This window comes from Rhodamnia argentea, chromosome 3 (genome assembly GCF_020921035.1).
Source record: "Rhodamnia argentea isolate NSW1041297 chromosome 3, ASM2092103v1, whole genome shotgun sequence".
Taxonomy (NCBI): domain Eukaryota; kingdom Viridiplantae; phylum Streptophyta; class Magnoliopsida; order Myrtales; family Myrtaceae; genus Rhodamnia; species Rhodamnia argentea.
In genome coordinates, this window is record NC_063152.1 from 3,649,020 (window position 1) to 3,677,006 (window position 27,987).

Consider the following 27,987-nt stretch of genomic DNA (forward strand, 5'->3'; position numbering starts at 1 on the left):
CAAAGCATGCGTGGAGTGATGAATTAATATGATATCATAATGGAGTTAATAAATTTTACGAGCTTATGGCTGAAAAGGGCTAATTCCACAATCTTCAATTGTCACAACAATATGATCGCTTCGTACATAGACTTTTCCAAAACTGCTCAATTTTTCATTGCGCACGGTTCGGGAGTTGCATTAGAGGATCTTTGATAAGAATTAAATGGACTTATCTGCCACCTCATACCCCGGATCCATTTGTACTTATCAGCAAGTATTATTTTATTGCTCAAAGGTGACAGTTTCCGTGATTTTTTCCGTGTGGAAATCGTGAGTATTATAAAGCAGATGAAGTAAAGCAGCTAAGGGGTATCCCCTCGCATTACAAAAAGAACTAATAATTGAAAAGTGGAGGTAGGAAGTCTTGATATAGTAGCCAATACAATATTTATCGGGGAAGGTCTGAGCAAATCGTACCGACCGGACTGGGAACCGCCTAGTCCGGTAAGGGTGAGCAAATCGCACCAACAAGACCGAGAGCCGTCTAGACCGAACCGGTGCTTCGATTCCTGGTTCCAGAGGGCGGTGGTCTAGTTCTTTGTCCTCAAAATTGAAACCGATGGCCGGACGATCCGATTCCCGATTTCAAGGGTATAGGATCAGATCGGACCACCCAGACTGGACCAATCTATCTTTTTTTTTTTTAATTTTGAAATGTGATGGCCTTAACATCTTCCTCCACTACAAAAAGTAAAAGGACAATGACCCCATTCCCATGTTACTTCTTTCTTTCTTGCTTCATAAATAGACGAAACATACATCAACAACAAAGAGAGAAAGAGAGACTTCTTTCCCTCTTCCTTCATAAATAGATGAAACGTACATCAACAACAAAGAGAGAGACAACAATATGATCGCTTCGTACGTAGACTTTTCCAAAACTGCTTAGTTTTTAATTGCACACGGTTCGGGAGCTGCATTAGAGGATCTTTGATAAGAATTAAATGGACTTATCTGCCACCCCGTACCCTAGATCCATATGCATCGTATCAACAAGCATTATTTTATTGCTCAAAGGTGACAGTTTACATGATTTTTTCTGTGTGGAAATCGTGAGTATTATAAAGCAAATGAAGTAAAGCAGCTAAGGGGTATCCCCTCGCATTACAAAAAGAACTAATAATTGAAAAGTGGAGGTAGGAAGTCTTGATATGGTAGCCAATACAACATTTATCGGGAAGGTCTCGAACAAATCGTACTAACCGGACCGAGAACCGCCTGAATCGGTAAGGGTGAGCAAATCGTACCAACCGGACCGGGAACCCCCCAGACCAATCGGTGCTTCGATTCCTGGTTCCGGAGGGCGGTGGTCTGGTTCTTTATCCTTAAAATTGAAATTGATGGCCGGACGATCTGATTCCCGATTTCAAGGGTATAGGATCGGATCGGACCACCTAGACTGGACCAATCGATCTTTTTTTTTTTTTTAATTTTGTAATGTGATGGCCTTAACATCTTCCTCCTCTACAAAAAGTAAAAGGACAATGACCCCATTTCCATGTTACTTCTTTCTTTCTTCCTTCATAAATAGACGAAACATACATCAACAACAAAGAGAGAAAGAGAAACTTCTTTCCTTCTTCCTTCATAAATAGACGAAACATACATCAACAACAAAGAGAGAGAGAGAGAGAGAGAGAGAGAGAGAGAGAGAGAGAGAGAGATGGATGCAGTGGACCATCCCATTTGGTGATTGGAGTGTGAATGTTGTTCAAAAGTAATATTGAAAAATATCTCTCAAATTATAATAATTCGTTTAAAATTCACACCATAGATCCTTATGACTTGTACAATTCCTCATTCCACAATCTCCTATGTTTTTTTCTTCTTTAGATCTCTCTTGTGATAGGTTACCGGTCCCATTGCACCCTCGGAGATCAAACCGGACCGGTTGGTCAAGTTATTGGTCCGGTTCCCGGGATCGTCGGTCCGGTCGACGGTTTCGAAAATTGGGAACTAAGACCATTGGCTCTATTCCCGGTTCTCCTCAAGAACAGGATCGGACCGGGAGTTGCTCACCCCTAGTGTTAGGGTACAGCACCATATGCTACTTGTCCATTCACACCGAAGAACAAATATGATCTGTCTTTTATACTAGCACCGCAGAAATTACACTAGATATCAACTGCAAGTAGCCATTATGCGATGATTTCAGCTGTCGGTAATCTATCTCTGCACACTAGTGATCCAATAAAATGGTTTACATCATTTAATTGAACAAAAAGGATAAAATAATTGCATGTAACTCCTCTCGAAAGATAAAGGAGGGAGTTGCTCGATCCGTGGGGGTCATCTCGGCGTCTCAAGCGAAAACCACAGCTCTCTTGGAAACCCTAAGATTTGTTCTTCCTTGATCCGAAGAGAGTTGAGATTGTAATTATAGGAACACGAGATTCTTTGTCTGTGGTCCTCTCTACCAGCACCTTGAGAATGCTTGAAATTTTGGTGGAGTTGATTGTAATTAGGTTCTTCGACGGGATGTCTTCCGTCTAACCTATAATCTTATAATACATTAAAACATGCGGGTTGAGTATTTGTCGACTAAAACACAGGGGAAAGCAGCTTCTAATGCTACTCCCACCTTGTCCTACTCCCTATTTCCACCTTAATTGTAATTTTCATCCTATGTGCATGCTTTGTTAACATAAAGATGATCAATCCATCAAGTTATACAATGGCGGATGTGTGGAAATTGTCAAAGAAAGTTCATCCTAAGTGCATGCTTTGTAATCAAAAGCACCATGGGCAGGCACTAGTTCCGGAACTTAAACTCTTGTTTGAGCAAGTGAGTCAAATCGACCACAATTTCGTAAGAAAGACATAGAATTTAACTAAGTGGAAATCAAAGGAGGGCGTCGATCCATATTGCCATCCGAAGAACTTATCATGGCACCTCAAATTGTTGAATGTATTATCAATAACGTCCACCAATTCATTTCACTAAAGTTATGGTTGATATCTCCAAACCAATTGCTATGGTTGTCGATTTTTATGGAAATTGGAACAAGACACGAATCTGTAAAATGCTGCATATTTTTAACAATAACAATTATATGCTAGAAACAAGATAGTAACCCAAGATTGAGGATAATTACTATAAAAGTCCTAAACTTTTCAATTTGACCAATTTAATTTTAAACCTTTTGACAATATGCCAATATAATTATTCCTGCTAATTTTGGCCAGAAATCACCGATGTAGTGGTCCTGTCATAGCCAACCGTTCTACGTGGCATGACCAGCTTTGACATGGACTATTTTTACAAGTGAAAAGTACCAAAAAAGTCATGCATATGTTGCATTGGTACTAATTCAGTCATAAACTTTTCAATTAGACCGATTTAGTCCATCCAACCAATTTTGGCCGAAAATCGCTAATGTGGACGCTAGCCGTTTTACGTGGCGCGGCTTACGCTAGCATGGATATTTTTTAATATTTTTTTCTAAAAGAAACATTATTTTCTTAAAAAATATTTTTAAATACCATTCAATATCTCTATGGGGAAAAGAAGTACCAAAAATGATTAAAAACAATTTTCGTTTATTAAGTTTATTAACATTAACAATGAATAATAATGTCCTTTTTTTTCTATTTTCTTTCATAGTGGCTGGCGAGGATCGTCGACAACCCTTGCTAGCCACTGGACAAGACCAGCCAAACCTCGAAGGTTGCTGGTGAGAGTTGGCCGGCCCTCTACGATCGATAATGAGGGCCGTCTCGTCCACGGCCGCGAATTCCCTAGTCGAGGACCTTTGACACTGCGATGGCCTCTCCCAAGGCTACCTTGGCCTTACCGGTCGTGCCACGTTGCACGGTTGGCATCCACGTTAGCGATTTTTTGTCAAAATTGAATGGGTGGACTAAAATGGTACCAGTACAAAAAAGTAGTCCAATTGAAATGTTTATAACTGAATTAGTATCAATATAATAGATATATGAATTTTTGGTACTTTTCTCATTTTTAAAAATTTCTTGCCTTTTCTACATTTTTTCTTTCTTTTTTCTTTTCTTAACTTCATCTTTTTATTTATATCTGATTTCCCTCCACTAGTTCCTGGGGCCTCGGCGATAGGGAGGAAGATGAATAGGAAAAACAAGAAAAAAAGGGAAAAGCCAAAGGAAATGAATAAGGGCAAAGATTCAGAAGTTTTTTACAAATTTACAAAAATCATCCATGTGACCGCTGGTTGGATAGCCGATAGACCGCCACATTAGCGATTTCAGGCTAAAATACCCCATGGACTACTTTGAAAAATCGTTAAAAATTTTGGAACTGTATTAACCAAATCGAGGAGTTTAGGATTGAATTAACAGCCGTACAATAAATTTAAGAACACAATTTCCCCTATTTAATCCCACATCTTTCAAGTCATATGTATGCTTCTAACCTTATAACGTGAAAAAGCATGAACACTTTTCATAAAAATTAGGTTTTCAACTAACTTTATCCGATTCATTCTTTATCAATTCAAATAAGTGATACCTTGAACTTTTTTTAATGATGTCTCACATAGCAGATAAATTTCGTTAAAAAGATTAAAGAAACAGGCTATACTTGACATATAAACGCTCATCTCGCTAATGGCGAGAAGTATGTTTTAAGGGTAATGAGAAGTATGCTTTAAGAGTAATATGGATGATTTCTTAACGATTTACTACAGTTTGTGGAACCACTACAACATGGGGAGTTTGATGCCGGAGAGTGGGCATTGAGTGTAAATCACCTCAGACTCCGGCTCGGAACTCACGTTGGGGTGTGTCGCCCCCAGGAGTCATGAGCCAAAGGGCCCTTCTTCCTCACATCGTGCTCACCTCCCGGCGGCAGCGGACCGCCACGAAGTGCGGACTCCATGCAAGGCTGTCAAGTCTTCCATGGCTAGCTGTTGAGAGACCAGCTGTAGGAGCTCTTGCGGGAGCCGCGCTCAATTTTCTCGAGCAAAAGAGCCCGACACTGATATTTTCCCATGTACTTAGTTTCTTCTTGTTATTAACGTTGGTGATATTTGCCTATGTATTACTTAGGGTTGTTTTACATTTTTTAGTATGGAAATACCAAATTTTAAAGTCAAAGTTTAAGTGAATACACCTATAACAATTTTTTTTTTTTTTTGTAAAGAAGACCTTTCAGTTTCTTCCCTTCGAAAATTTAGTTTTTTTTTCAATTGTATCTGGATTTGCTTACGGTTAACTGTTCTTCAAGTGTCATTTTGTTTCAGTCTTTTGAATGACCTAATTAAACTTGAGACCATTATTCCTAATTAATTATTTAAATTTACCAGTAAGATTAAAAAAGCTCGTTGAACGACTAATAAATTAAATCTTATGAACTTCTCTCTTGTTTTCTTTTTGAAATCTAATCTCTTTTAAAAGGCTTTAGATATGTACTGTTTGGATTCAGCATACAATCACCACAAAGTAAAGCATGAAAGCGAGAAAAAGAAATCAAGACACAAGATTTTATTTTGGTTCACTCTTAAACTAAGCCTACATCCAGAAGATGATTTCACTATAATTAACACATGCATCTCTCGTTACATCACTCAATTACATGTGAAAAAGAGTATATATAGTAGTGGTTATTCATGAGTCCAAGTCCAAACTACCAATGAAAAAATATGGGTTCAAATTATAAAAATTCCAATATGTACCTACTTATATCTTGACACTTCTATGGTATCAATGGCTAATCAATATATAAGCAAAAAATCGAGCATCTCCGTTTATAGAAAATAGAATAACGATGTACAAGCCCTAAAACGTGCACGCTTAATGATTTAGAGATAAACATATTGATATGTCTAATATCACAGTCACATAATATACTTTTTTCTGCTTACATGAGCCTACAAATTTTGGCTACTAAGGCATATTACCTAGGGCAAACAAAGAGTGAGAAAAGTATCAAAAAATTCGTAAACCTATTGTGTTAGTACCAATTTAGTTATAAACCTTTCAATTAGACCAATTTAGTCCTATATCTTTTTGCGCTGGTACTATTTCAGACCATTCGACTAATTTTGGTCGAAAATCGTCTATGTGGACGCCAACAGTTCCAAAATTATATTTTTGTTACATTTCCCAACAATGAATAGAATACTACATATTTAAAACAAAACACCAATCCGTGTAACTTTTTATTCATTCTAAAATTACCCTTAAGAAAATTGACATGAACTTTCATCCACCAACTAAGCTTCACTTGCTCCACTCAAAAAACAAGTATCCTCACTCATTTACGCAACTTTTAAAATAACTACCCGTTTTTTTTTTCTTTTGTTTAGGTAATTCTCATTTTTATTTTCCTCTTTTAACGCGTGCTCAACACTACTAATATTTAATTAGAGGGAACTTTCCCATATGCACGAACTTTCCCGATACTTTCACGGCATTTAGATATAATCAGCATCCACGCACTTGCAAGTTGAAAGGCCGACCACAAATTACATCTAGAGGTCACATACTGTTAGCTTAATATCTTAAATTAGAAGGAGAAACAATTGCCTAATCAAATCCATGGTTCTCTCAAGCTCTCGACTTCAATCTAACCTAATTTATAAGCTGAATATAACCTAATTAGCGATAGTCCGTGGTCCACACCTATCGAAGAGGGAGACACAGGTCTAGATTTTTAATTTGTCCACGGAATTAATCTATCTTACCTTGCGCTGTGGATGGCGACTTCCTAACTATCCGGCCAGTGACTTGATAAAACAAAGATTCTTGTTGTTTCTAATCAATGGCTTCTTGCTCTTTACACAGATGAATTCCATCACTACATTCGGGGTCCCCAGTCATTTTACAAATCTAATGCACATTGCTAACCAATTTGCGTACGTGTAATTTGGTTTTATTGTCCATGGAGAATCATTCTTTGTTTCTTTCCACAATTCTTTAATTTCATGATTTACTCTTTGCGGTGATTGATTTATCATATAAGGAAGGTCTAACGTGATTTTTTTTTTGGAGTTTGTAGTACTGTGATTAAATTATGTCACGGGCTTAGAGAACACGGACGATTACTTAACCAATGTTGGAGACAGCTAAATAAGAATTTTTTTTTTCTTTCCAAAGTTCAATATTAGTATTCTCCGACGCATCATTCGATCTTTAGTGGAATCTTGTGCTTCACTCCTAGAATAGGCAGATTGCATCGATCGAGCCACGTAAATCTGATGCCTCATTTATTTCATTGTTTTATTTGTTATCGCGCTCGATCACTCGGCATGGTCGACGATCATTCAATACAATTTTAGCTCCATGTATTGAGCTAAGCATTACAGCGCATAAAACGATACAGTTCACCCAGAGACAGTCACCTATTGAATTCCCTCGGAATCCAACTACATGTGCAGTGAATTGTTGAAACCAAATTCAATGCCGGAAGAACAATCAGAGCACCGAGATCACACGAGCAAAACGACAGCTTTAAGGAACAAAAACCTCAACGCGGACTGCTCTAGCCATCACCTAAGTGTTGTTCCTGTTCTTCAGCTTTAAGAAAATGATGTGAATGGTTATTGAACTTTGGTCTAATGTGTAACGCAGTCCCCAAACTAATATGTGGTCCTTGCACATTTTATTCAATGTGGCCCCATAACTTTAGTCCAATGTGCTATGTGGTCCTTTGACTTTTTAATTTGTTCAATGTGGTCTCTAAATTTATTGTACATGTTTTTCATGGTCTCTGAATTATATGAAAATATTCACTGTCGGCCCTAAATATGAATTAATGGAAGGAAAATATTGACTATTTCACATAGCTCGTGTACTACGTTGAACATGTACAAAAAGTCTCAAGATCATATTAAATAAATTAAAAATTTAGAGATCGCATCGCCACTGGACTAAAACTCGGAGACCACATTGAAGAAATTGAAAGCTCATAGATCACATTACATGTTATATCAAAGTTCAAAGATAATTTGTGTAATTACCCTCCTTATTCTTTCGACAATGGAAAGGTGAAAACACTTGACCGATCTCTGCTCATAACCCCATTATTGCCGCAGAGGTGATGTAATCCCCGTGGACGTCACGAGTTCCACGCCTTGCTTCTGCTAGTATTCAACGTGAAAGTGACAATGGAACTACCATACGTACGGGCTAGTTCCATGTTCCTTTGTCTCCACCAAACTACGGAGAAAATATTAGGTGCTCCTAGACTGCCAGCACATCTCTAAACCAATCCAATAACAAATGGCCACGTGGTAAGTTGGATCCCACCATTAACCTTAATTTATCCCCTCTGTTAAATTTTCTTCACCGTTACTTTATTCCCCGTTAACTCCTTTCTCTCCCGTTACCCCCTCTCTCTCTCTCCACTTCTCACTTTCTCCAAGTTTTCACTGTCGTCTTCTTCTTCTTGTCACATACGCACGCCACCGCCATGGCCGACGGCTGGCCACAGGCGAAGGTTGCTATTGCCGGCCTTCGGGCAAGATGCGAACGCCCTTGGGTCGGACCCCGGTGACCAGGTCGTCGAAGGTAGGGATTTTGCGGGTGTGATGGAATTTCTCCACCCGGCTCTCTGTAGACTCGGAAAAATCGGAACTCGTGGGCTATTTCGCCGGTGCTGCTGCTAATGTTGCAACATATTCTTTGAGCCGGATTAGAGATGGAGTTGGAGAGGGAATTGAAACAGGAAAAGTTAAGAAATATGGGGTTTGGGTGGGATGGGAATGAGACTCGGTGTTGTCTGAGGAAGAGGAGAGAGAAGGGGCGAGAGAGGGACGCCATTTTTGGGTGGTCGAGGCTGTGGAAGGAGAATCCCCGGGTCGCTATCGCCGTATCTGGACGAGGGAGGACCTCGCCTGATCTGGCCAGGTGTCGACCCTCGCGGCCTGAGCGAGGGCCGACCTCACCGGATCTGATGAGGCCTCGGCCCTCGCGGCTTGGGCGAGGGCCGGCTTCGTCGGATCTGGCGAGAGCTCGACCCCATCCGCCTGGGCGAGGGGCTGAAGGCGAGGATGAGGACGATGGCGAAGGCGAAGCAGTCCGGGAAGCTGAAGGCGTCGCCGACGTTTGATGATGTGGTCGGAGAGAAATGCAGGCGAAGAAGTTGTGGGTGTATGTGCCTGCGCCTTCGTTCGTTTTCTCTGTAACTAAGGAGGAGAAAGAAGAAGTAGGAGGAAGAGAGAGATTCTGCAAGTAACGGAGGGGAGGAGAAAGAAACTAACGGTGAGAGAGGAAATAAAAATAATTTGACAAGTGGGACCCAACTTGTCACGTGGCGATTTTTTAGTGGATTGGCTCAGAAATGTGCTGGCACTCTAGGAGCACCTAATATTTTCTCCCAAACTACGGGGTTGCCCTACACTTCTTTGGTTGACTCGTGCTCATCATGCGACTCTAGGTCAAATACAGAAACTTTTCTCAAATTACTTAAGGAAGCAGATGAAGGTATTGAATAGGGAGGAAGCTTTCTATTTCTTAAGCCAGCCTCTTCTCATCCACCCCATCATCTCTCGCTCCTTTCTTCACCGCTCGCCCCATTCACTCATTTTCTTGGAGCTCTCCAGACCTTGTCTCTCCCACAGCCATGGTGGAGAAGGTGGATCCTCCTCCTCTTTCCTCTAACTCATCTCTCTCGATACCCGCTGCCTCCGTTTTTCTTCTCCGCATTCATTTGATACACATTGGCTTTATTGATTTTTGCGTTGTTCTTGTTTGTTGCAGGTGACCAGAATGTTGATAAAGGTGGATCTGCAGTGCTGTCGCTGCTACAAGAAGATCAAGAAAATTCTCTGTGAATTTCCCCGTGAGTCTCCCCCCCCTCTCTCTCTCTCTCTCTCTCTCTCTCTCGTTTCAAATTGTTGTCATTTCTTGATTTGTAATTACTATTGCATTGGTGTTGGTTTAATTCGACTGAGTTTGCTTATGAATTAACTTGTGAACAAGAGAAATCCGAGACCAGATATACGATGAGAAGAAGAACGAGGTGTTGATCACCGTCGTGTGCTGCAGCCCGGAGAAGATCCGGCAGAAGATCATCTGCAAGGGCGGCGAGATAGTGCAGAGCGTCGAGATCCTGCCCGACAAGCCACCTGCTCCTCCGCCCGAGAAGAAGCAGGAGAAGCCCAAGCCGCCTGCTCCTCTGCCCCCGAAAGTCCCCGAACCTGATCCACCGAAGCCTCTGCAGCCGGCGCCCCCGCCTCCGCAGCCGGCGCCCCCGCCACCCAAGAAGGAGCCAAATCCGGTGGTGTGCTACCCGCCAGTGCCGGCATTTCCGATGGTGCCGGTGTATCCGATGGTGCCTGTGTGTTGTTGTCCGCCATTTTATGGAGGGTATGGCAGGGGACCATGTTATTGTGGGCGGAGGCGGCCAGTGATGTGCTATGATGGATGCGGGAGACCGGCCGATGAGTGTCAAGGCAGTCATAGAGGTTCCTGTCCTGGGCTGGGGTGGCCAGTGATGTGTGACGACGGATGCGGGAGACCGGCCGGTGTGTGTCAAGGCGGTCATAGAGGTTCCTATCCCAGGCTGGGGAGCCCAGTGATGTGCGACGACGGGTGCGGAAGACCGGCTTGCGAGTGTCAAGGTGGGAATAGAGGCTACTGCGTGAGCCGATGTGATTACTTCAGTGAAGAAAATGCCAACGCGTGCACCGTCATGTGATCGGAGTTTCGAAATTTCTCGTGTCAATTGCCAATCTAGTAACTTGGTGAAAGATACGTCAGTCAATTGCTTGTCGATTTCATCATTTCAATAAAAACCTTAGTCCTTTTCGTGTCTCCTCTCATCCTCCCGTTCAGCACATATTCGTGCCTCTTGCTCGCCTCCATGATGATTCATTCACTACTGAATGACCTTCACAAAGTGAAATGAAACAAAGATGATCGTGACTTTATCATATTGCCTGAGGTTATTGGTACCCCGTTATAGCCATATATTCTACATCTGCTCTCTGCTTGTTCCTCACAAATAACAGCACAACACATCAACGATGAGAAAATTACCTATAAAAAATCCTAAACTTATTATAGGGATGTCAATTCAGTTCTAGACATTTCAATTTGGCTTATATAGTCCTTAACATTTTAGCCATTTGCCCAGTTACCCATTCCGATCACTTTAGGCTAGAAATCATTGGCGTGGATGGAAGATCGTCCTACGTGATCACCACTGAGCTCATTGACCGGTGTAGGGACATAATGAAGAAAACAAGAAAAAAGGAAAGGGAAAATTAGAAAATTGCAATAAGGCCTAGAAAAATAAAATAAAAAATTGCAAATATTATGCACGTTAGTATGACCGTGCCATGAAGAACAATCGACATCCACATCAGCAATTTCGAATAAAATTGATCGGAACGGTTACATTAACAAATCGTAAAAAAATTTAGGACTAAATTGTACAAATTAAAAGATTTAATATTGAATTGTCATTTATACAATGGGTTTAGGGTTTTTTTTTTTTTTTGGGTAATTATTGCACCAACGATTGGGACCCACCCCGGGCCGACATCACAATTCGATGCTGACGCCGACAAGCGCTTTCGTAAAGCTCGACCATGGTGGCCATGATCTCCATCTGACCTTGAGCCGGCGTGGTGGCCATCGCCTATCACAGATATGAGGTCGGGGATGGCCTCCGAAGGAACAACGGCGGTGTGTGCGGTGGAGAGGGGACACATGGTGGCGGGGTGCATGGGACCCAGCAAGCCTCTCAAGTGAATATTTACAGTGGGAAGTAAAGTTTGAAGATGCTTTTTGTGACTTTCTTCTTAAAGAAGGTAACTTCCTGATGAAGTCGCCCTCAGTATGAAAAGTCATAGCACACCTCATCCTCACTGTAAAGGATTCTTCACATGGGATGGAAAGTGCAACTTTCATTGAGTGATAGTGACTCATCTAGTTGCAACGCTTAGGTTTTTTTTTGGTCAGACAACAACGCTTAGGTTTGGTAGGTCAAACTTTAACTAAAATTGATCCTAACAGCATTTAACATCATCCTTCAAGGTCGCTTAATGTGGTCACTTTGTTTTAGTAGTTGCTACAACAAAGTGTCCTTCCTTTTGGTGCGGGTGGACTCCGGGTTTCAGATACCTTCGCGATCATGATATTCGTCGGATGTATTTCGGACTCCAGCGAAAGGTTGGGATCGAGATGCTCTCGCAAAGCGCTCGGGTCGCATGTTAGAAAGAACATTTTTTCGTCCTTAGAAGCAAATTTTAAGTGACGACAATCTTCAGTTGATGTGGACTACTAGGATGGGGAATTAGATGCCATGCCTCTTTATAGAGTGCGCATTCGAGTGAAGATAAAACTTTGCACTTACGAATGAGTATTGCTCTGTAAAGGTGGCGTACAACCTCCTTTCAATGCCAAATTTATCTCATTGGAGTAGGTTTCGTCAGCTTCGCGAGCAAGGAAATTTCGACCCAACACCACAACATGATCTCTTACCCATATATGTTGGTTGCATAGAGGTAGAGAGAGATCAATTTAGTTATGTCAGCTTAATTTACGACCAAGCATGAACGCGAAACCAACGTCGTTACGTGACCCCTCATCCTTGCTCGCGAAGCATTATCCCCCGAATCCCGTCTCGCTGCTGGCCTTGACTCTTATGATTCGACGACGAGTCATCATATAACTTTCTAGATATTAGGTATACAAAGTCATGGCACAGCTCATCCTCGCCGTAAGTGTTGGAAAGATAAGGAAAACTAGTCAACAGAGTCCAAATTTAGCAGGAGGTCGGGCTCGAATCAGTAAAGAAGGAAACAACAATTGTGTTTTCCTTTTCCACATATATTCATGTTTATCTCCAGAAATGCATTCCATCCTATTTAAGGATAATAAAAAAAAAAACTCCCAAAGTTATACGATGAATCGAGGGTTTCTCTTAGGATTTTCTTCTCGATCAACCGAACCGCGTTAAATCCTGTTCCGGTTGTTCATGTCTCTCTCTCTCCAAGACTCCAACTAGTGTTAAAGACAATTGGGGATGCGTTTCCAATGGGGTTTCTGCTTTAGATCATAGGCTTATGCTTATCCTTATCTCTGTTGTAATAGTCAACAATCAATAATAAAGTTCATAGTTGTAGTTACCATCTAAAGAAGTTTTGCATGTCACTCCAAATTGCCAAATATATCGATCGGTGACGTCCACCAATTTATTGAATTAAAATCCTGGTCGATATCTCAAGGCAAATTGCCATGTTAGTCAATTTCAGGAGATTGGAAAAGAAATATAGAAAATTGCCGAAGTAATGCTGGTTGATATCTCAAAGCCAATTGCCATATTGGTTGATTCAAGGAAACAGGCAGTGTAATTTCATGTTCCTGTTGTAGTTCGGACTATGAGCTAGTGTAATTGGAAGGTAAAACCCGTGCATGATCATCTATTTATTGTAAAAATTCGGCACAAAACCACAATGAAACAGAGCGTGAATGCGATAAAGAGAAATCGAGATGTAATATTTATCATAGCTCATCTTTAAATCGGGACTACATCTAGGAGATGATTTCACTATAATTAGCATATTTCATCTCTCTATTACAACTTTCAATTTATAAACGAAGTATGTTATATAAAAGTAATAGATATTCATGAGACAAAGTTCAAATTACAAATAAAATATAAGCTTAATATTTAAAAAAAAAAAAAAGACCTCTATCTTCGAAGTGTGCATTGCTCCCTTCAGACCCTGAGGGCGACTCTTCCGAACCCCGACCCACTCACAAGGAGCGAGATCTGTATTTTCCTATCGAATGGAGAGTGTGAACCACACCCTAGCACTCATAAACCCATCGATGCTGCCAAGTGAAAGCCCAATAATGCGAGCGACGTACTGTTGTAATGCCATGGACGTCATGAGCTCAACGCACGCTCTTTCTCGTATTCAACAAGAAAATGACAGCAGAACTAACGTAGGAACCCTTCACGTTTCGCTATTTAGGGCAGGCGAACCTGTGCAAGGAAGCGGCAGTTCATCTTCTCAGAGCTCAAGAAACATGGCGGAGCAGGTGCAAAACCCGCCTTCACTTCAGCTCGCCTCTCCATCTCATCGACCTTCTCTTCTCGATCTCTTCTGTTTCGATCCTCTTCCTGTTCTTCTCGTCTGGATTTTCAAAGCTGGCTTCTTGACCATACTTTCCCAACGTTTTAGCTCATTTTGTTGCGCCTGCTTTCAATGCTGTAGGAGACGAAGATGGTGATCAAAGTGGATCTTCAGTGCCGTCGCTGCTACAAGAAGATCAAGAAAATCCTATGCGAGATCCCTCGTGAGTCCCTCGCCTTTGCCTCAATTGATTAATCTGCGTGCTTATCGATTACTCTCAACGCACGATGAATCACAGATGTGTGCGTCAGTTCTTTTTCTTCCCTTTCCTCTTTCTCAAAAGTTATTCATGATGAGTAACAAGAAATGTTCGTAATACGTCGAGCTGATAGAGCTTTGCGAATGCAGAAGTGAAAGATAGAATCTTCGACGAGAAACAAAACACGGTGACCATCACAGTGGTGTGTTGCAGTCCCGAGAAGGTCCGGCAAAAGATTTGTTGCAAGGGTGGATGTTGCATTTTAGGCATCGACATTATACTGCCCAAGCCAGATACAAAGAATCAATCCACTCAAACTAAGGAACCAGATACACAGGATAAATCCACTCAAACTAAGGAACCAGATACACAGGATAAATCCACTCAGACGGGACCAGCCGGAAAGCTGTGTTCTCCTCCACCGGTACTAGGTTACCCGCCGGTGTATGTGATGGGGCCGGTGTACGTTTGTCCCCCTTGTCATAATCGAGGTTGCAGTTGGTTCTGTCCGTGCAACTGCCACTGCAGGAGGCCGCCAATTTGCGACGGTGGATGTGGGAGGCCACCGATGTGCCGTGATGGTTGTGGGTGGCTGGCCCACGAGTGCCGATGCCAGAGACCTCTTTACTCGAGGTGCTGCGATTGATGCAACGACAATGGAAACGCCTCTTCGTCGTGGACCCTGCACGGTTGTGACGGTGGAAGGCCGCCGGTGTGCACCAATGCCGGCTGCGAGTGCAAAGCTTTCTGGTTGCTTGTGTAAGGAGAGCTCCGTGGTATTTACGCGAAACCGAGGTTTTCATTCCCTCGAGCCGGTGTTTTCACGACATCGAGAGGAGTACGCTATATACAGTATCTTCCATTAGATATACGTCGCCATCGTCAGATCTTGATTATGTCTACGCATAAGGATCCGTTGAATAATGCTTTACCCTATGTTTTTAACTTCTATTGTACTTTGCATTACCTTTCACCTACTTTGGTCCTCAATGTTGTTGCTGATTCAGTACTGCGGTTGTGGTCCTTCATCTTCCCATCGACCTTCCAACAGAAAACAATAATGCTAGTATTGATAAGGCCTCACGGTGCATGTGCCACTCCTTGACAACCTTGTCCAAATCAATCGCCATTCCAGATGTTCTGATTTCTCTCTCTACTCTCAACTTCCCATGTTCTTCACGCGAGCTTGAAATTCTCCTCAGCTCTAGTTTCACCTACAATCATGTCCTTCGGCCGAGTAAGACGACGGCCATCCACCGTGCCGATTAGTTCGCGGGCCTTTCGATTAGAGGGGAAACATTGACCCGTCCGATCGGGATTCGATCGAAGGTGTCCCGCTCAAGGAGCGTGTCCGATCGACCTGCTATGTTCTCCGCATGCCACTTTCTCTATCGAACTGCTAGTTCTTGGGTTGTATCCAGGAGGGGAGATCATGATTCCCTCTTTCCCTTGAAACTATTGAAAATAAGTAACGATTAAATAAAATTCGTTTATCTATCTTTAGATTTGTGTATGGTTATCTTGGCTTTTAAGATTTTTTCCATGTTAATTGTCCCATTTCCGTGACTTTCTAAGGTCGACAATTAAGAAAGTGGACCACATGGCGGGTCTAGACTCTTAACTGGGCCAGCAAGTTTGGGCTTTGGCACGTCAATTCAACTGTGTGGGCCAGCATGGACCCGGCTCAAGCCCGCCTAGGCCCGTCACCATGTGGGTTTCACGTCTCCTTTACCTAATGTACAAACAACAATTCAATACACATTAGATTTTTGGACTGCCAATACACATTAGATTAATAAGCAAGATTTCTATCGAAATGCACTTGATTGTTACGTAAATTCGACTTTTCTCTAAGAAAAAAACATGAAAATATATAATAAGAAAGATTTATAGGGATCTGAAAAAATTAAAACTCGGGATTTTCTATTCTCATGCCAACTAAAATTTTGTGGGGCCATTAATTTAATATATAAATAATCTAATTGAATCACGCTTTCAACTGATTCAAAAAACATCGTTTCATAATTTTGTACGTCTTTCAATATAGGCGCCAACATATTTCCCCTAATTCTCGAAATTAGAAAAGGCTTAATTGAGGACTCCATCCGAAATTCCTAATGTAAACGGGGTCAAATTTCTTTAAAAAAAAAAAAAAAAAGGAACCCTCCTCCCACCTCTGGAGGGTGAAGAGGCGGTTTCGAAAAATTTGGGTGTTTGGTCGAGTGTGACTAGAGGTGCCAATATGGATTAAAAATCGATATTTTAACTCGTTTTTAATAAAATTGTTGAAGTACGAGTTAGTAAAATTTTGATAAATGTTCAATAATTTTTTTTTTATAAATGGGTTATCAATGGATATGAATTTTAAGTCTAATTATACGTGGGTTATAAATGGATTTGTCTTTGAACCTATTTAAAATGGCTAGACAAACTCAAACCATTTACAATTCACTTAACTTGTAAAATTTTATTAATTTATATTTTTCTATTTTTTATTTTTTATTTTTTATTTTATTTTTATTCCACAAATTTGACCGCCGCCGTCCGCCGCCAGCGACCGACGGTTAACCAATGGCATACTTAGCCGCAGGGTCGTTAAATGTCACTAAATGGTTGAGTTCATAGCTACTCAAGAAGAATTCGCGCAAATAAATGAAACTATATTTTACTTTCCATGCTATTTCATTTTGCACTTTTTTTTTTTTTGTCAGAATTTCAATTTTGCACTTTGATTACATAATTTGTTAGCAATTATAGATATTGAGGACCCGACAAGCGACAGCCACATCCTCGTCGGGTGACGAAGCATCCCTCACGGCCGGCCTATCCCCGAGAATCCACCCCGCACTATCTCTTTCCTTGTGCTCCCCCTCTCTGTCGCTAGTCAATCGGTGCTCGCAACAATGGATCCGACATCGCCAAGCCCCGGCATGGCGGCGTTGCTTGTGGCTTGGCAAGCCGCCGGGGGGTTGCAACATCTAGCCTAGCCTCGCCTAAGGCCGTGTGCGATGCTAGGGTGGTTAGGACCGTTGAGCTAGGACATAGATCAAGAGAGAAAAGACAAGAAGTTCAGCCATTTCGAGCATGGCAACAGCAACAGGAAGCTCAGGCAGCAATAGGACGGGGCGTGACTGTGGGGACACATGGAGGGGCTAGTGGCGCAAGAGAAGGTATTCTGTTTGGTTTTTGGATAAGTTCTCCTAAAAAATAATTTTAAAAAATTAACTAGATTTGTATTATATGAAAGTGTTTTACCAATGTCATTTTTCTTAACTAAGTATAAGAAAGGAATATTCCATGATTGGATTATATATAGGAGTGTTTAAATAATACGAGTTGGGTTGAGTATGAGTTGGGTCGTTAAATATGTGCTGCATAAAAATATATCAAAACGGGTTAAATGGGTCAATATGAATCGAACCATATTCAATATGACTCAAATTCAACTCAACCTATCGGTTTGACACCTCTAAATGTGACTAAAGTATAAAAAATGCCCATGAAACTTTCACGGTAGATTATGATTATAGGACCACAATAACATGATCTTTCAAACCATATACAAAGATGCCTAAGTTGTGAAGTCTCCATCATTGAGGATGGATTTCACTTTGCAAGATAAATTAAAGGGTTTCCAAGGCAAATGAGATTTCATTTCGACCAAAAAAAACTATGAAAACATGTTGGATGACAAAACGGGGCAGAATGTGAAATTTCTGACCAGTTCAAACAATTAGGGAAGCGCCCTAATTGCTAAATACCATTGTAGGATTGATGAATACTCTGTCAAATAGGTACGAGAAGTCCCCTCTATCATTAAAAATGTCTAGATGTGATGTCGGTTTCATTTCAACATAAGCGAATGTGCAACTATTACTAAACACATTAATTAAATCAATGTCGTCATTAGTCACCTTGAGTCCAATTGAAAACGACTTTTGATGATAATGTATGTGCTTTGACTCTATTCTTCTCATTGCTCGATAATTAAAATACTATTGTTACTTCTAGTAGTGATTACTGCGGGTCTAGAAGCGTGGCGTTTGATGAAGTATGCTATTTGATTATGAATAAGGACATCTCGCCACCAAGCCCGGATCGCCGACCCAAAATCGATGAGCTTTCTGGTTGTCGCACCAATCAAGTGGGGTGTTGCTGGGCTTCACGCCGTGGTGGACAACCGGGAGGCGGCGGCAAGACGCTAGCTTGACGAAATGGCAGGTCCGGGGCATGGAGATTGGGCGATGGCGATGAGGTCAAAGAGGGTGTGGTGGTCGTAGAACTTGATCGGTTGGGTCTCGCATGCACACGTGGCGATTACTCAATGGAGTGGCTCACTGTTAACATAGTAAGATAGACTTACCTAATATTTTACTAATGACACTCCATTAGACAAAAAAAAATGATATCGACCAAGTTTTAAACGTTTAATATTAAAGCTCTGTTTGTTTAGCAAAGAATGAATTATTTGAAAATATTTTCTTAAAAAATTGCTTATATCGGTTAAAATAATTAGCTAATAAAAGATATTTTCATTATCAATAACAAATTATGTCTACATATTTCGTCGACAATGAAATTTATTTTTTGCTCACTCAATTTTGTAAGCGATGCAGATAATCATTTTTTGGGATAACATTTTTCAAATTAGTCAATTTTTGCTAAACAAATCAAGCTTAGGATACGTTCATTTGAATGAAAATATTTTTCGGGAATTAATTTTCCGGACTTTCGCCCGTTTGATTTGCTGAAAATGATTTAGCCCATGAAAAATACTTTTCAGTCAACGGGAAATTCATGCACAAAATTAGAATAGTGAATTCATCAATCTAAAGAGGTAAAAATACTTTTTTCGGAATCGGTACTATTAGTTTTTTTATTTTTTAATAAATAATATGTTATATTTTATGTATACTTGTACTTTATATATTTTATTTATTTTATTTTTCATTTTCTTTTCTTTCGTTCTTTTTTTCTACCTCCGCCGGTTGTCGAGCTTCGGATGGCTAGCCTCAATTTCCTTTGCGACGACAATAGGCTTCGTCGCCAATTAGCGACGAATATCTTTTTTTGTCGCAAATGCTTCTCTTAAAAGTTAGTAATGAAAATCAACGTTCGTTGCTAATTAGCGACGAACTTTTATTTTCGTAGCAAAATTAGCACTTTGAATAAAAATAACAAAGAAAACATTAAAATTACCGACAAATCATTATTTTCATCACTAATATTTGTGACGAAATGTATTATTCGTCGTTAATATGATAGAAATAAAAATAAAAAAGAAAACGTTCAATTTAGCGATGAATTAGCTTTTTCATCGCTAATACGATCTAAATAAAAATCACAATAAAAATAAAAAATAATTAGCGACGAAAACCAAATTTCGTCACAAATTTGTTGCTATCATTTAGCGATGAAAACCTATTTCGTCAGTAATTAGCGACGAACCACTTTTTTCGTCACCAATTTGTTGCAAATTCTCTTCTTAAAACTTAGCGGCGAACTTTTATTTTCGTCGCAAAATTAGCACTATGAATAAAAATAAGAAAGAAAATATTAAAATTAGCAACGAATCACATTTTTCGTCACTAATTTTATATAAATATAAAAAAGGAAATATTCAATTTAGCGACGAATTAACTTTTTCGTCACTAATTTGTGACGAAAATAGCCACGAAATATATTTCATCCCTAATTTGCAACGAAAATAGCCACGAAATATATTTCGTCGCTAATTTGCGACGAAAATGGCCACAAAAAAATTTTTGTCGCACATTAGCGACGAAAACGGCCATGAAAAGATTATTCGTCGGTACATCCTTTGTGACGAAAATAGGCTTCGTCGCCAATTAGCGACAAAAGGCCACTTTTTGTTGCTAATTAGTGACAAACGTCTTTTTTCATCGCAAATTCTTTTCTTAAAAGTTAGCAATGAAAATCAACGTTCGTCGCTAATTAGCAATGAACTGTTATTTTCGTCACAAAATTAGCACTATGAATAAAAATAATAGAGAAAAAATTAAAATTAGTGACGAAATGTATTATTCGTAGCTAATACGATAAAAATAAAAATAAAAATAAAATTTGGCTACGAACAGCATTTTTCGTCACTAACCTCCTATTGAGCAATTATCGACGAAAACAAAATTTCGTCGCAAATTTGTTGCTAAGCATTTAGCGACGAACCACATTTTTCGTCACAAATTCTCTTCTTAAAAGTTAGCGACAAAAATTGTCGTTCATTGCTAATTAGCGACGAATGTTGATTTCGTCACAAAATTAGCACTATGTAGCAACGAATCTTGGTTTTCGTCGCTACTTTAGCGAAATAACAAAGAAAATATGAAAATTAGCGACAAATAGCTATTTTCGTCACTAATTTAGCGACAAAATGTATTATTCATCGCTAACACGATAGAAACAAAAATAACAAAGAAAATGTTCATTTTAGCGATGAATCACTATTTTCGTCGCTAATTTAGCAACGAATCACTATTTTCGTCTCTAATTTAGCGACGAAATGTATTATTCGTCGTTAATAAGATAAAAATAAAAATAAAAAATAATTAGCGTCGAACAATGTTTTTCATCGCTAACATCTTATTGAGCATTTAGCAACGAAAATCAAATTTCGTCGCAAATTTGTTGCTAAGCATTTTGCGACGAACAACTATTTTCGTCGCTAAGTACCGACTAACAGACATTTTCGTCACTAATTAGCGACGAATAACAATTTTGTCGCTTATTACTATCCTTAATTTATATTTTTTTCCAGGTTTATTAGAACCATTTTTTTTTATATTTATTACATATGTAAAGTAGTGAACGAACAAAAAATAGAGGTCAATTTTTTTTATAAAATATAGCTTAGAAAAATATTCAACTTAGATGATATACTAAATAGAGTAGAGTAAGGTTCTATTCAAAAACGATTTGCTTTGCGTAATATTAAATTGCCATAAATATATATTGTAATTGTGTCATTCAGAAAAATGAAATCGATTGATTCTTTCTTCTAAGATGGATAAGATACTATCAGTGAATAAGAGATGTTCTAAATCAATTAATGAAGTTTTAAAAAACATTATCAGAAAAAATAATTTTTTTTTCAAAATTGGGAAAAATTATTTCTTTTTTATTTCGACTAATAAAATATCATGAAAGCTTAAGAACGGCGTTAGTTGAGGGAAGAATCCGTCCGAATCGGATTTTTTAAGGAACATATCGAGAGATAATTGGATTTGGTTAGACAATGTGTGGTTGGTAAATAAGGGTCGATTTTTTTATCAAGGTACGGAATGTATCATCAAATATTCAATATGATTATACAAGATCTAGTTTCGTTCAAGTAACGGATTCTAGTCGATTGAAAGGATCTTCTGATCAATCTAGAGATCATTTCGATTCCATTAGTAATGAGGATTCGGAATATCACACATTGATCAATCAAATAGAGATTCAACAAATAAAAGAAAGATCGATTCTTTGGGATCCTTTCTTTCTTCAAACGATAAATGATTCAAATAAAAAACGCCTATAATACATCGTTTAGCTTAGCTTATTTATGTTATTTCTTATATTCTATTTTCTATTAATTTATATTCATTCTTTTTCATAGAAAATGAAAATATAGCGAATATTATTTAAATTAAAAAACTGAATATATTATTAATTAAGTAAAGATTACATTAATAAGAAAAAATGAAGAGCGATCAATTTATTTATTTCTATTATTGTTATTATTGTTGTTGTTGTTGATTACTATTATTATTGTCATTATTATTAATGTAATAGGTCGTCGGAAATTTCGTCGGTAATTGGCGACCAACCACACAATTTAATTGTTATTATCATTATTATTGTTATTATTATTGTTGTTGTTGATTATTATTATTTGTCTATATGTTTTTATTTTTTTTCCTTTTCTACATAAGTGTCAAGGCTAATTTCGTCGCCAATTGGCGATGAAAACTATTCATCACAACTCATTCTTCACTAATTAGCGACAAAAAATAATTCATCGCATCGTCGCTAATTGGCAACGAAAAAAGTTTGTCGCAAAAAAATTTGTCGAAAAATTTATTTCGTCGTTAATTAGCTACGACATCAACTGTTCGTCGCTAATTAAAGACAAATCGTTAGTTTCGTCGCTAATTAGCGACAAATAAACTTCATCGCAAAATTAGCAAGGGCTTTGTCGTCCCTAAATTCATTGTAAAAAATTTTGTCGCTAAATTTGTCACTAATTAGCAATGAACATTTCATTTCGTCGCTAATTAGCGACAAAAAGTTGTCCGTCGCAAAATGTGTCCCTAATTAGCGACAAAACCCACCCGCCAAATCTTCCGAAATTTTCATTTTCCGGACTTCCCGCCAAACAGGGCCATATTACCATCTCTTTCTAAACCAACGGCTCAGATCAGTCCTCTGAATCTCGACAACGCAAATATCGGCCCCACCAGACCACTACTCCAAAATTAACCCCCGACCCTCACAACAAACTCTCTTCTCCTCACAAAATCTCTCTCCTTCTCTCTCCATCAAACGCTCTCAAAAGAGTCGAAGGATCAAAAATCAGAAATCAAAAACCGAAAGAGGAAGACCAATCCAAGTCCAGATCTAATCTCTGCAACAATGGCGACCGCACCATCGGCACGCGAGGAGAATGTGTACATGGCGAAGCTGGCCGAGCAGGCCGAGCGCTACGAGGAGATGGTGGAGTTCTTGGAGAAGGTCTCGGCCGCCGCCTAGTCGGAGGAGCTTACCGTCAAGGAGCGCAACCTCCTCTCTGTCGCCTACAAGAACGTGATCGGCGCCCACCGCTCCTCCTGGCGCATCATCTCCACCATCGAGCAGAAGGAGGAGAGCCGCGGCAACGAGGACCGCGTCGCCTCCATGCACGACTACCGCGCCAAGATCGAGACCGAGCTCTCCGGCATCTGCGCCGGCATTCTCAAGCTCCTCGACTCCCGCCTCATCCCCTCCACCGCCTCCGGCGACTCCAAGGTCTTCTACTTGAAGATGAAGGGAGATTACCACCGGTACTTGGCCGAGTTCAAGACCGGCGCCGAGCGAAAGGAAGCCACTGAGAGCACTCTCACCGCCTACAAGGCCGCTCAGGTTTGTACGTTCACTGGAGTTGTTGTGACAGTAGGATGTGGATCCAGCATACTTACTAATTAGATCTCGTGCATATATTTTGATTGATCAGATATTGCGTGATTTTTAGATATCGCATTGAATTCACTGGAGTTGTTATAACAGTAGGATGTGGATCCAGCATATTTTGCAAATGCAACCAATGATGTCGCTAGAGATGGTGGGATCAGCATCCTGCCTATGCCTTGTTTCTGGTGGTGCTTAGAATTTTTCTTTTCTCATCATACTTGACGCTTACTCATCCAATTTCCTTGTGTTTCAAGCACCACATGCCCTACAATCCTCACACGAGCAATATTCACTGAGGGATGCAAGTCAGTTGCAGCTGGGATGAATGCAATGGACTGGAGACATGGCATTACCATGGCAGTTGATGCAGTTGTAACTAATTTAAAAAGCAGGGCACGGATGATCAGCACATCAGAGGAGATTGCACAGGTACTGTACCCCTTGCTTTTTACTAGTTTATGCAGTAGCAGTTGGCATCCGTTGGTTTACTGATGTAGACAGCTTTCATTACAAGTTATGCTGCCTGTATATTGACAGGTTGGAACAATATCGGCTAATGGAGAGCGGGAAATTGGGGAATTGATCGCAAAGGCCATGGAAAAAGTTGGCAAGGAGGGTGTTATCACAATCTCCGTAAGTTGAAACATATCTTAATATTTTTGTGTTTACACTTATTTGTCATGCTGATGCTCTATATGCATGATTTTGATGTGAACTGCAGCTTTACTAATTGCTGAGGCCCATGGATTTCCAATTCCTTTTTGTTGCAGGGTGGGAAAGACATTATACAATGAACTAGAGGTTGTTGAGGGGATGAAGCTGGATAGAGGTTACATGTCCCCTTATTTCATCACCAATCAGAAGAACCAGAAATGTGTAAGCATCTTTATGGATGGTTTGGCTAGTTTATCTATGTTAATGCACGAACACTCTCAAATGATGGTGTCTTTTGCTCTGGCAGGAGTTAGAAGATCCCCTCATACTCATCCATGAGAAGAAAATTTCAAGTATAAATGCGGTTGAATTTGATGAGATGCAGGACATCTTTTCTTCTTTGATTATCTGCTTAGGGACAATAGGCGATATTTAGAATCCTAATTAGTCTCTGGATCTGCAGTTTGTAGATAAAAGTGTTGCTTTCATTGGGGAGCATGTTTCTGCTGGAATGTTTGTGCTGTTTTTCACTTTGTTCTTCCTTAATTGCAGACCTGGCCAATTGGACTGCATCTTTTCAAATACGAGACTTTTACAAAGATTTTCAAATGGGTCTAGTTTAGGACATTCTCTGATCTTTTGCTAAATCTGTGGGAAAAAAAGAGAATGGTAGATGAATGTATTTTGTTTGCATATTATTATAATATTTAGATCTTGCTTTATCAATGTTAAATACAAATTTTAGAAATTAATTTTTCTTTTAATTAAATTTAAAATTGAAAATTAAAAGAAATTATTTTATCGTACGATCACAAATTATAAAAGTTCGTTGCAAAATTCGTCCCATGCTTGGTCGTTGCAAAATTCATCGCTGAACAATATTCGTCGCGAAGTTTGTTGCTAAATTTATCCAAAACAATGCTTGTGGCAAAAAAAAAAAAAAATTCGTCCCTAAATTTCCTAACGTTGAATTGGCGCCATTTTCGTCGCAACATACTTTAGCGACGAAACTTTCCGTGGCAACTCCTCGTAGAACTTGTCGCAAATTAGCGACGAAATCAACTTTTCGTCGCTAGACAAAATCAACTATCAATCGCTAAATTTAGCGACAAAATAAAATAGTCATCGCTACTTTTAGTGACGAAAAAGGCTATTCGTCGCTAAGTTTAGTGATGAAATAAATTCTCATTGCTAAATTTTAGTAACAAAGGAATTTCGTCGCAATTGTTCGTCACTAAATTTAGCAATGAATTGTTTTCGTGGCAAATTAGCAACGAAATTCAAATTTTTTGTCACTAAATCTGCGTTCCAAATTGAATTTTGCCGAAATTTAGTGACGAAAATGATGTTTTGTTTCTAAATTTAGCGACGAAATCATATATTTGTCGCTAAAATTAGCGACGAAAACGTATATTCGTGGCTAAAATTAGCTACGAAAACAAATATTCGTCGCTAAAATAAGCGATGAAAGACTTTTTTTGTCGCTAAAATTAGTGACGAAATACTTTTTTGTTGCTAATTTTAGCGACAAAAACGTATATTCGTGGCTAAAATTAGTGACGAAAACAAATATTCATGGCTAAAATTAGCGTCGAAATCCTTTTTTGGTCGCTAATTTTAGCCACGAAATATTTATTCGTCGCTAATTTTAGCCACGAAGGCACATTTTAGCGATGAATTGGGCTTAAGTACACCACAAGTGTCATAAGTTGTGTACGGCGCTCACTTTAATGCCAAAACTTCCAAATCGATCACTTTAGTGCTAAGTTTTTGTAACTTCGATCACTTAAGTGCCAACTTCTTTTATAAACGATCATTTTAGTGCCAAAGTCGACGTGGCTTGCCGAAAATTCGACACGTGTTATTTTTTATTAATATTTGAGATGACGTGGCTCGGTGAATTTGACACTAAAGTGATCGTTTTTAAAAAAAGTTGGCACTTAAGTGATCGAAGTTACAAAAACTTAGCACTAAAGTGATCGCTTTGAAAGTTTTGGTACTCAAGTGATCGAAGTTACAAAAACTTAGCACTAAAGTGATCGATTTGAAAGTTTTGGCACTAAAGTGAGCGTCGTACACAACTTATGGCACTTGGGGTGTACTTAAGCCCGATGAATTGTATTCGTCACAATTTTGCGACGAAATCGGGATTTCGTCACTAAATTTAGCAACGAATGCTGTTCGTGGCAAATTAGCGACGAAATTCAAATTTTTCGTCGCTAAATTTTGTGACGCCGTATTAGCCACAAATTTTCTTTTGTCGCAAAATTCGTGGCAAAAACCTTTTAGTGATGAATTTTGCCGAAATTTTCGTGGCAAATTTCATCGCAAAATTCATGTTTTTTTGTAGTGATTGTTTATCTCACGTTCTAATTTTTCGCCAAACCTATATTAAGCTGAATGTTTAAATGCCTGCACCATCATGTAGTGACTCATGTACAAGTTGAGACAGTCATTTTGGTCACTTGGGATAAAATGCTTTACTTTTGGAATAGGGATGTCCATCCTCCCAAGTCGTCTTGGCCACCTGCGATAAAAAGCTGGGAAATGCTTCACCTACATGACAAGGATGTCCATTATAGAAAGTAAGTGGCAACAGCTGGACTGAATTTACGTTTGTTTGATCCAAAAGCAGTACGAGGACGATGGAAAATAAAGTCGGCTTACAAACTCGATTTGTCTTTCCATCTCGATCAAATCTTGGATAAGATTTTGCCTCTTCGCCGCCCCGACAAAACGCAAGACTAATTACTTCGTTTTTTGGCATATACGTATGATTGGATTTTCGTAATATGGTAATTCATCCATATTCACTGAATTGGAAGTTTCTTTCCTTACATTTTTTTTTTTTTTGGGGCAAATTCACGTCTAATTTACTTTGAAGGTTAAATTGAGTTGATGGACAGAGAGATGTGATGGAAGTTTTTTTTTTTCCTTCCACTTTTTTTAAATTCACATATAATTTCCTTCAAGGTCTGAATTTGTTTGTAAATACAGTGATTGATGTTAATCACTTTCCAACGGGAAGAATCTGCAACTACCGCAGATTTCCATGTTAATTCTATTAGGATTCAGTGCACAACCACAACGAAGTAAAACATATAACGAAAAAGAGAAATCGACATAAAATTTATCTTGGTTCACTCTTAAATAAGAACTACGTCTAGCAGAGGATTCAACTATAATTCATTTCTTGCACATCCCGTTACATAATTCAATTACATGCTAAAAAGAGTATATATATATATATATATATATATATAGCAGTAGCTATTCATGGATCCAAGCTCAAACTATCAATAAAAAAATATGGGCTTAAACTATAAAAATCATATGATATCCAGGAGGCGCTGCCCCCTTGAGACACTCGCCAGGGTCACTCTTCGAACCTCTATACTTTCCCATGGATGGAGAGTATAAACCATGTCTCAATAAACTTCCTATCTAAATTTGTTTGTAATTATTTGTTTGGATTTGTTCAGCCTCTTCTCTCACCTCGCTCTCTCTCATGCACGCGCACGCGAAAATGATCCCAAAAATGATCGAGCTTCTCCCCACAAGACATCGGATGGGATACGAAGCTTCAAAACTTGACATCTTTCATTGTATTATTGCTGTTTTATTTTCTCATTTTTTTCCCTTCTGGGCCTATATATATTGGTTGACCACACTATTGCCTTCACCGGAGCTAATGATGTAGGATACATCAGCGTGCGTTACCTTGATACATAGGGCGTGTTTGTTTCACAAAAAATCACCGATTTGAAACATTATTCTAAAAATAATCACTTATATCGCCTCCAAAATAAATTAATATAAAATAATTTTATGATAATGAAAATAATTAGCATTGATTTT

At 39.3% G+C, this 27,987-nt stretch overlaps 2 protein-coding genes, 1 long non-coding RNA gene and 1 pseudogene across 6 annotated transcripts in view; all 4 read left to right on the forward strand.

Moving 5' to 3' along the window:
- LOC115733518 (chitin-binding lectin 1-like) overlaps positions 1 to 10,724 on the forward strand; it is a 55,279-nt gene extending 44,555 nt beyond the window's left edge. The window contains exons 1-3 of one of the 4 annotated variants that reach the window (XM_048276325.1): positions 9,441 to 9,592; positions 9,718 to 9,799; positions 9,942 to 10,724. In XM_048276325.1, the coding sequence (XP_048132282.1) occupies positions 9,581 to 9,592; positions 9,718 to 9,799; positions 9,942 to 10,657 (810 nt within the window). In that variant the 5' untranslated portion in view covers positions 9,441 to 9,580 and the 3' untranslated portion in view covers positions 10,658 to 10,724. Of the gene's footprint in view, positions 1 to 9,440; positions 9,593 to 9,717; positions 9,800 to 9,941 lie in introns of those variants that run through there. The other 3 variants (XM_048276327.1, XM_048276328.1, XM_048276326.1) reach the window with 3 other exon arrangements.
- Positions 10,725 to 13,895: 3,171 nt separating this feature from the next.
- Positions 13,896 to 15,242, forward strand: LOC125314327 (protein PYRICULARIA ORYZAE RESISTANCE 21-like). The gene is made up of 3 exons (XM_048276334.1): positions 13,896 to 14,013; positions 14,190 to 14,271; positions 14,457 to 15,242. The coding sequence occupies exons 1-3, from the start codon at positions 14,002 to 14,004 to the stop codon at positions 14,951 to 14,953; spliced, it is 591 nt and encodes a 196-aa protein (XP_048132291.1). The 5' UTR covers positions 13,896 to 14,001; the 3' UTR covers positions 14,954 to 15,242.
- Positions 15,243 to 22,738: 7,496 nt separating this feature from the next.
- LOC115757301 lies at positions 22,739 to 23,490 on the forward strand (annotated as a pseudogene).
- A 240-nt stretch (positions 23,491 to 23,730) lies between these two features.
- On the forward strand, positions 23,731 to 24,477 carry LOC115729151. The gene is made up of 4 exons (XR_007197844.1): positions 23,731 to 23,904; positions 24,013 to 24,108; positions 24,246 to 24,351; positions 24,437 to 24,477. It is a non-coding gene; the product is annotated as an uncharacterized LOC115729151 (long non-coding RNA).
- Positions 24,478 to 27,987: the final 3,510 nt, after the last annotated feature.

What these genes read in the sequence shown, in the direction of transcription:
- LOC125314327 (XM_048276334.1), top strand. An exon ending in AATCCTATGCGAGATCCCTC is followed by an intron (nt 14,272 to 14,456) that starts GTGAGTCCCTCG and finishes TTGCGAATGCAG; the next exon opens with AAGTGAAAGATAGAATCTTC.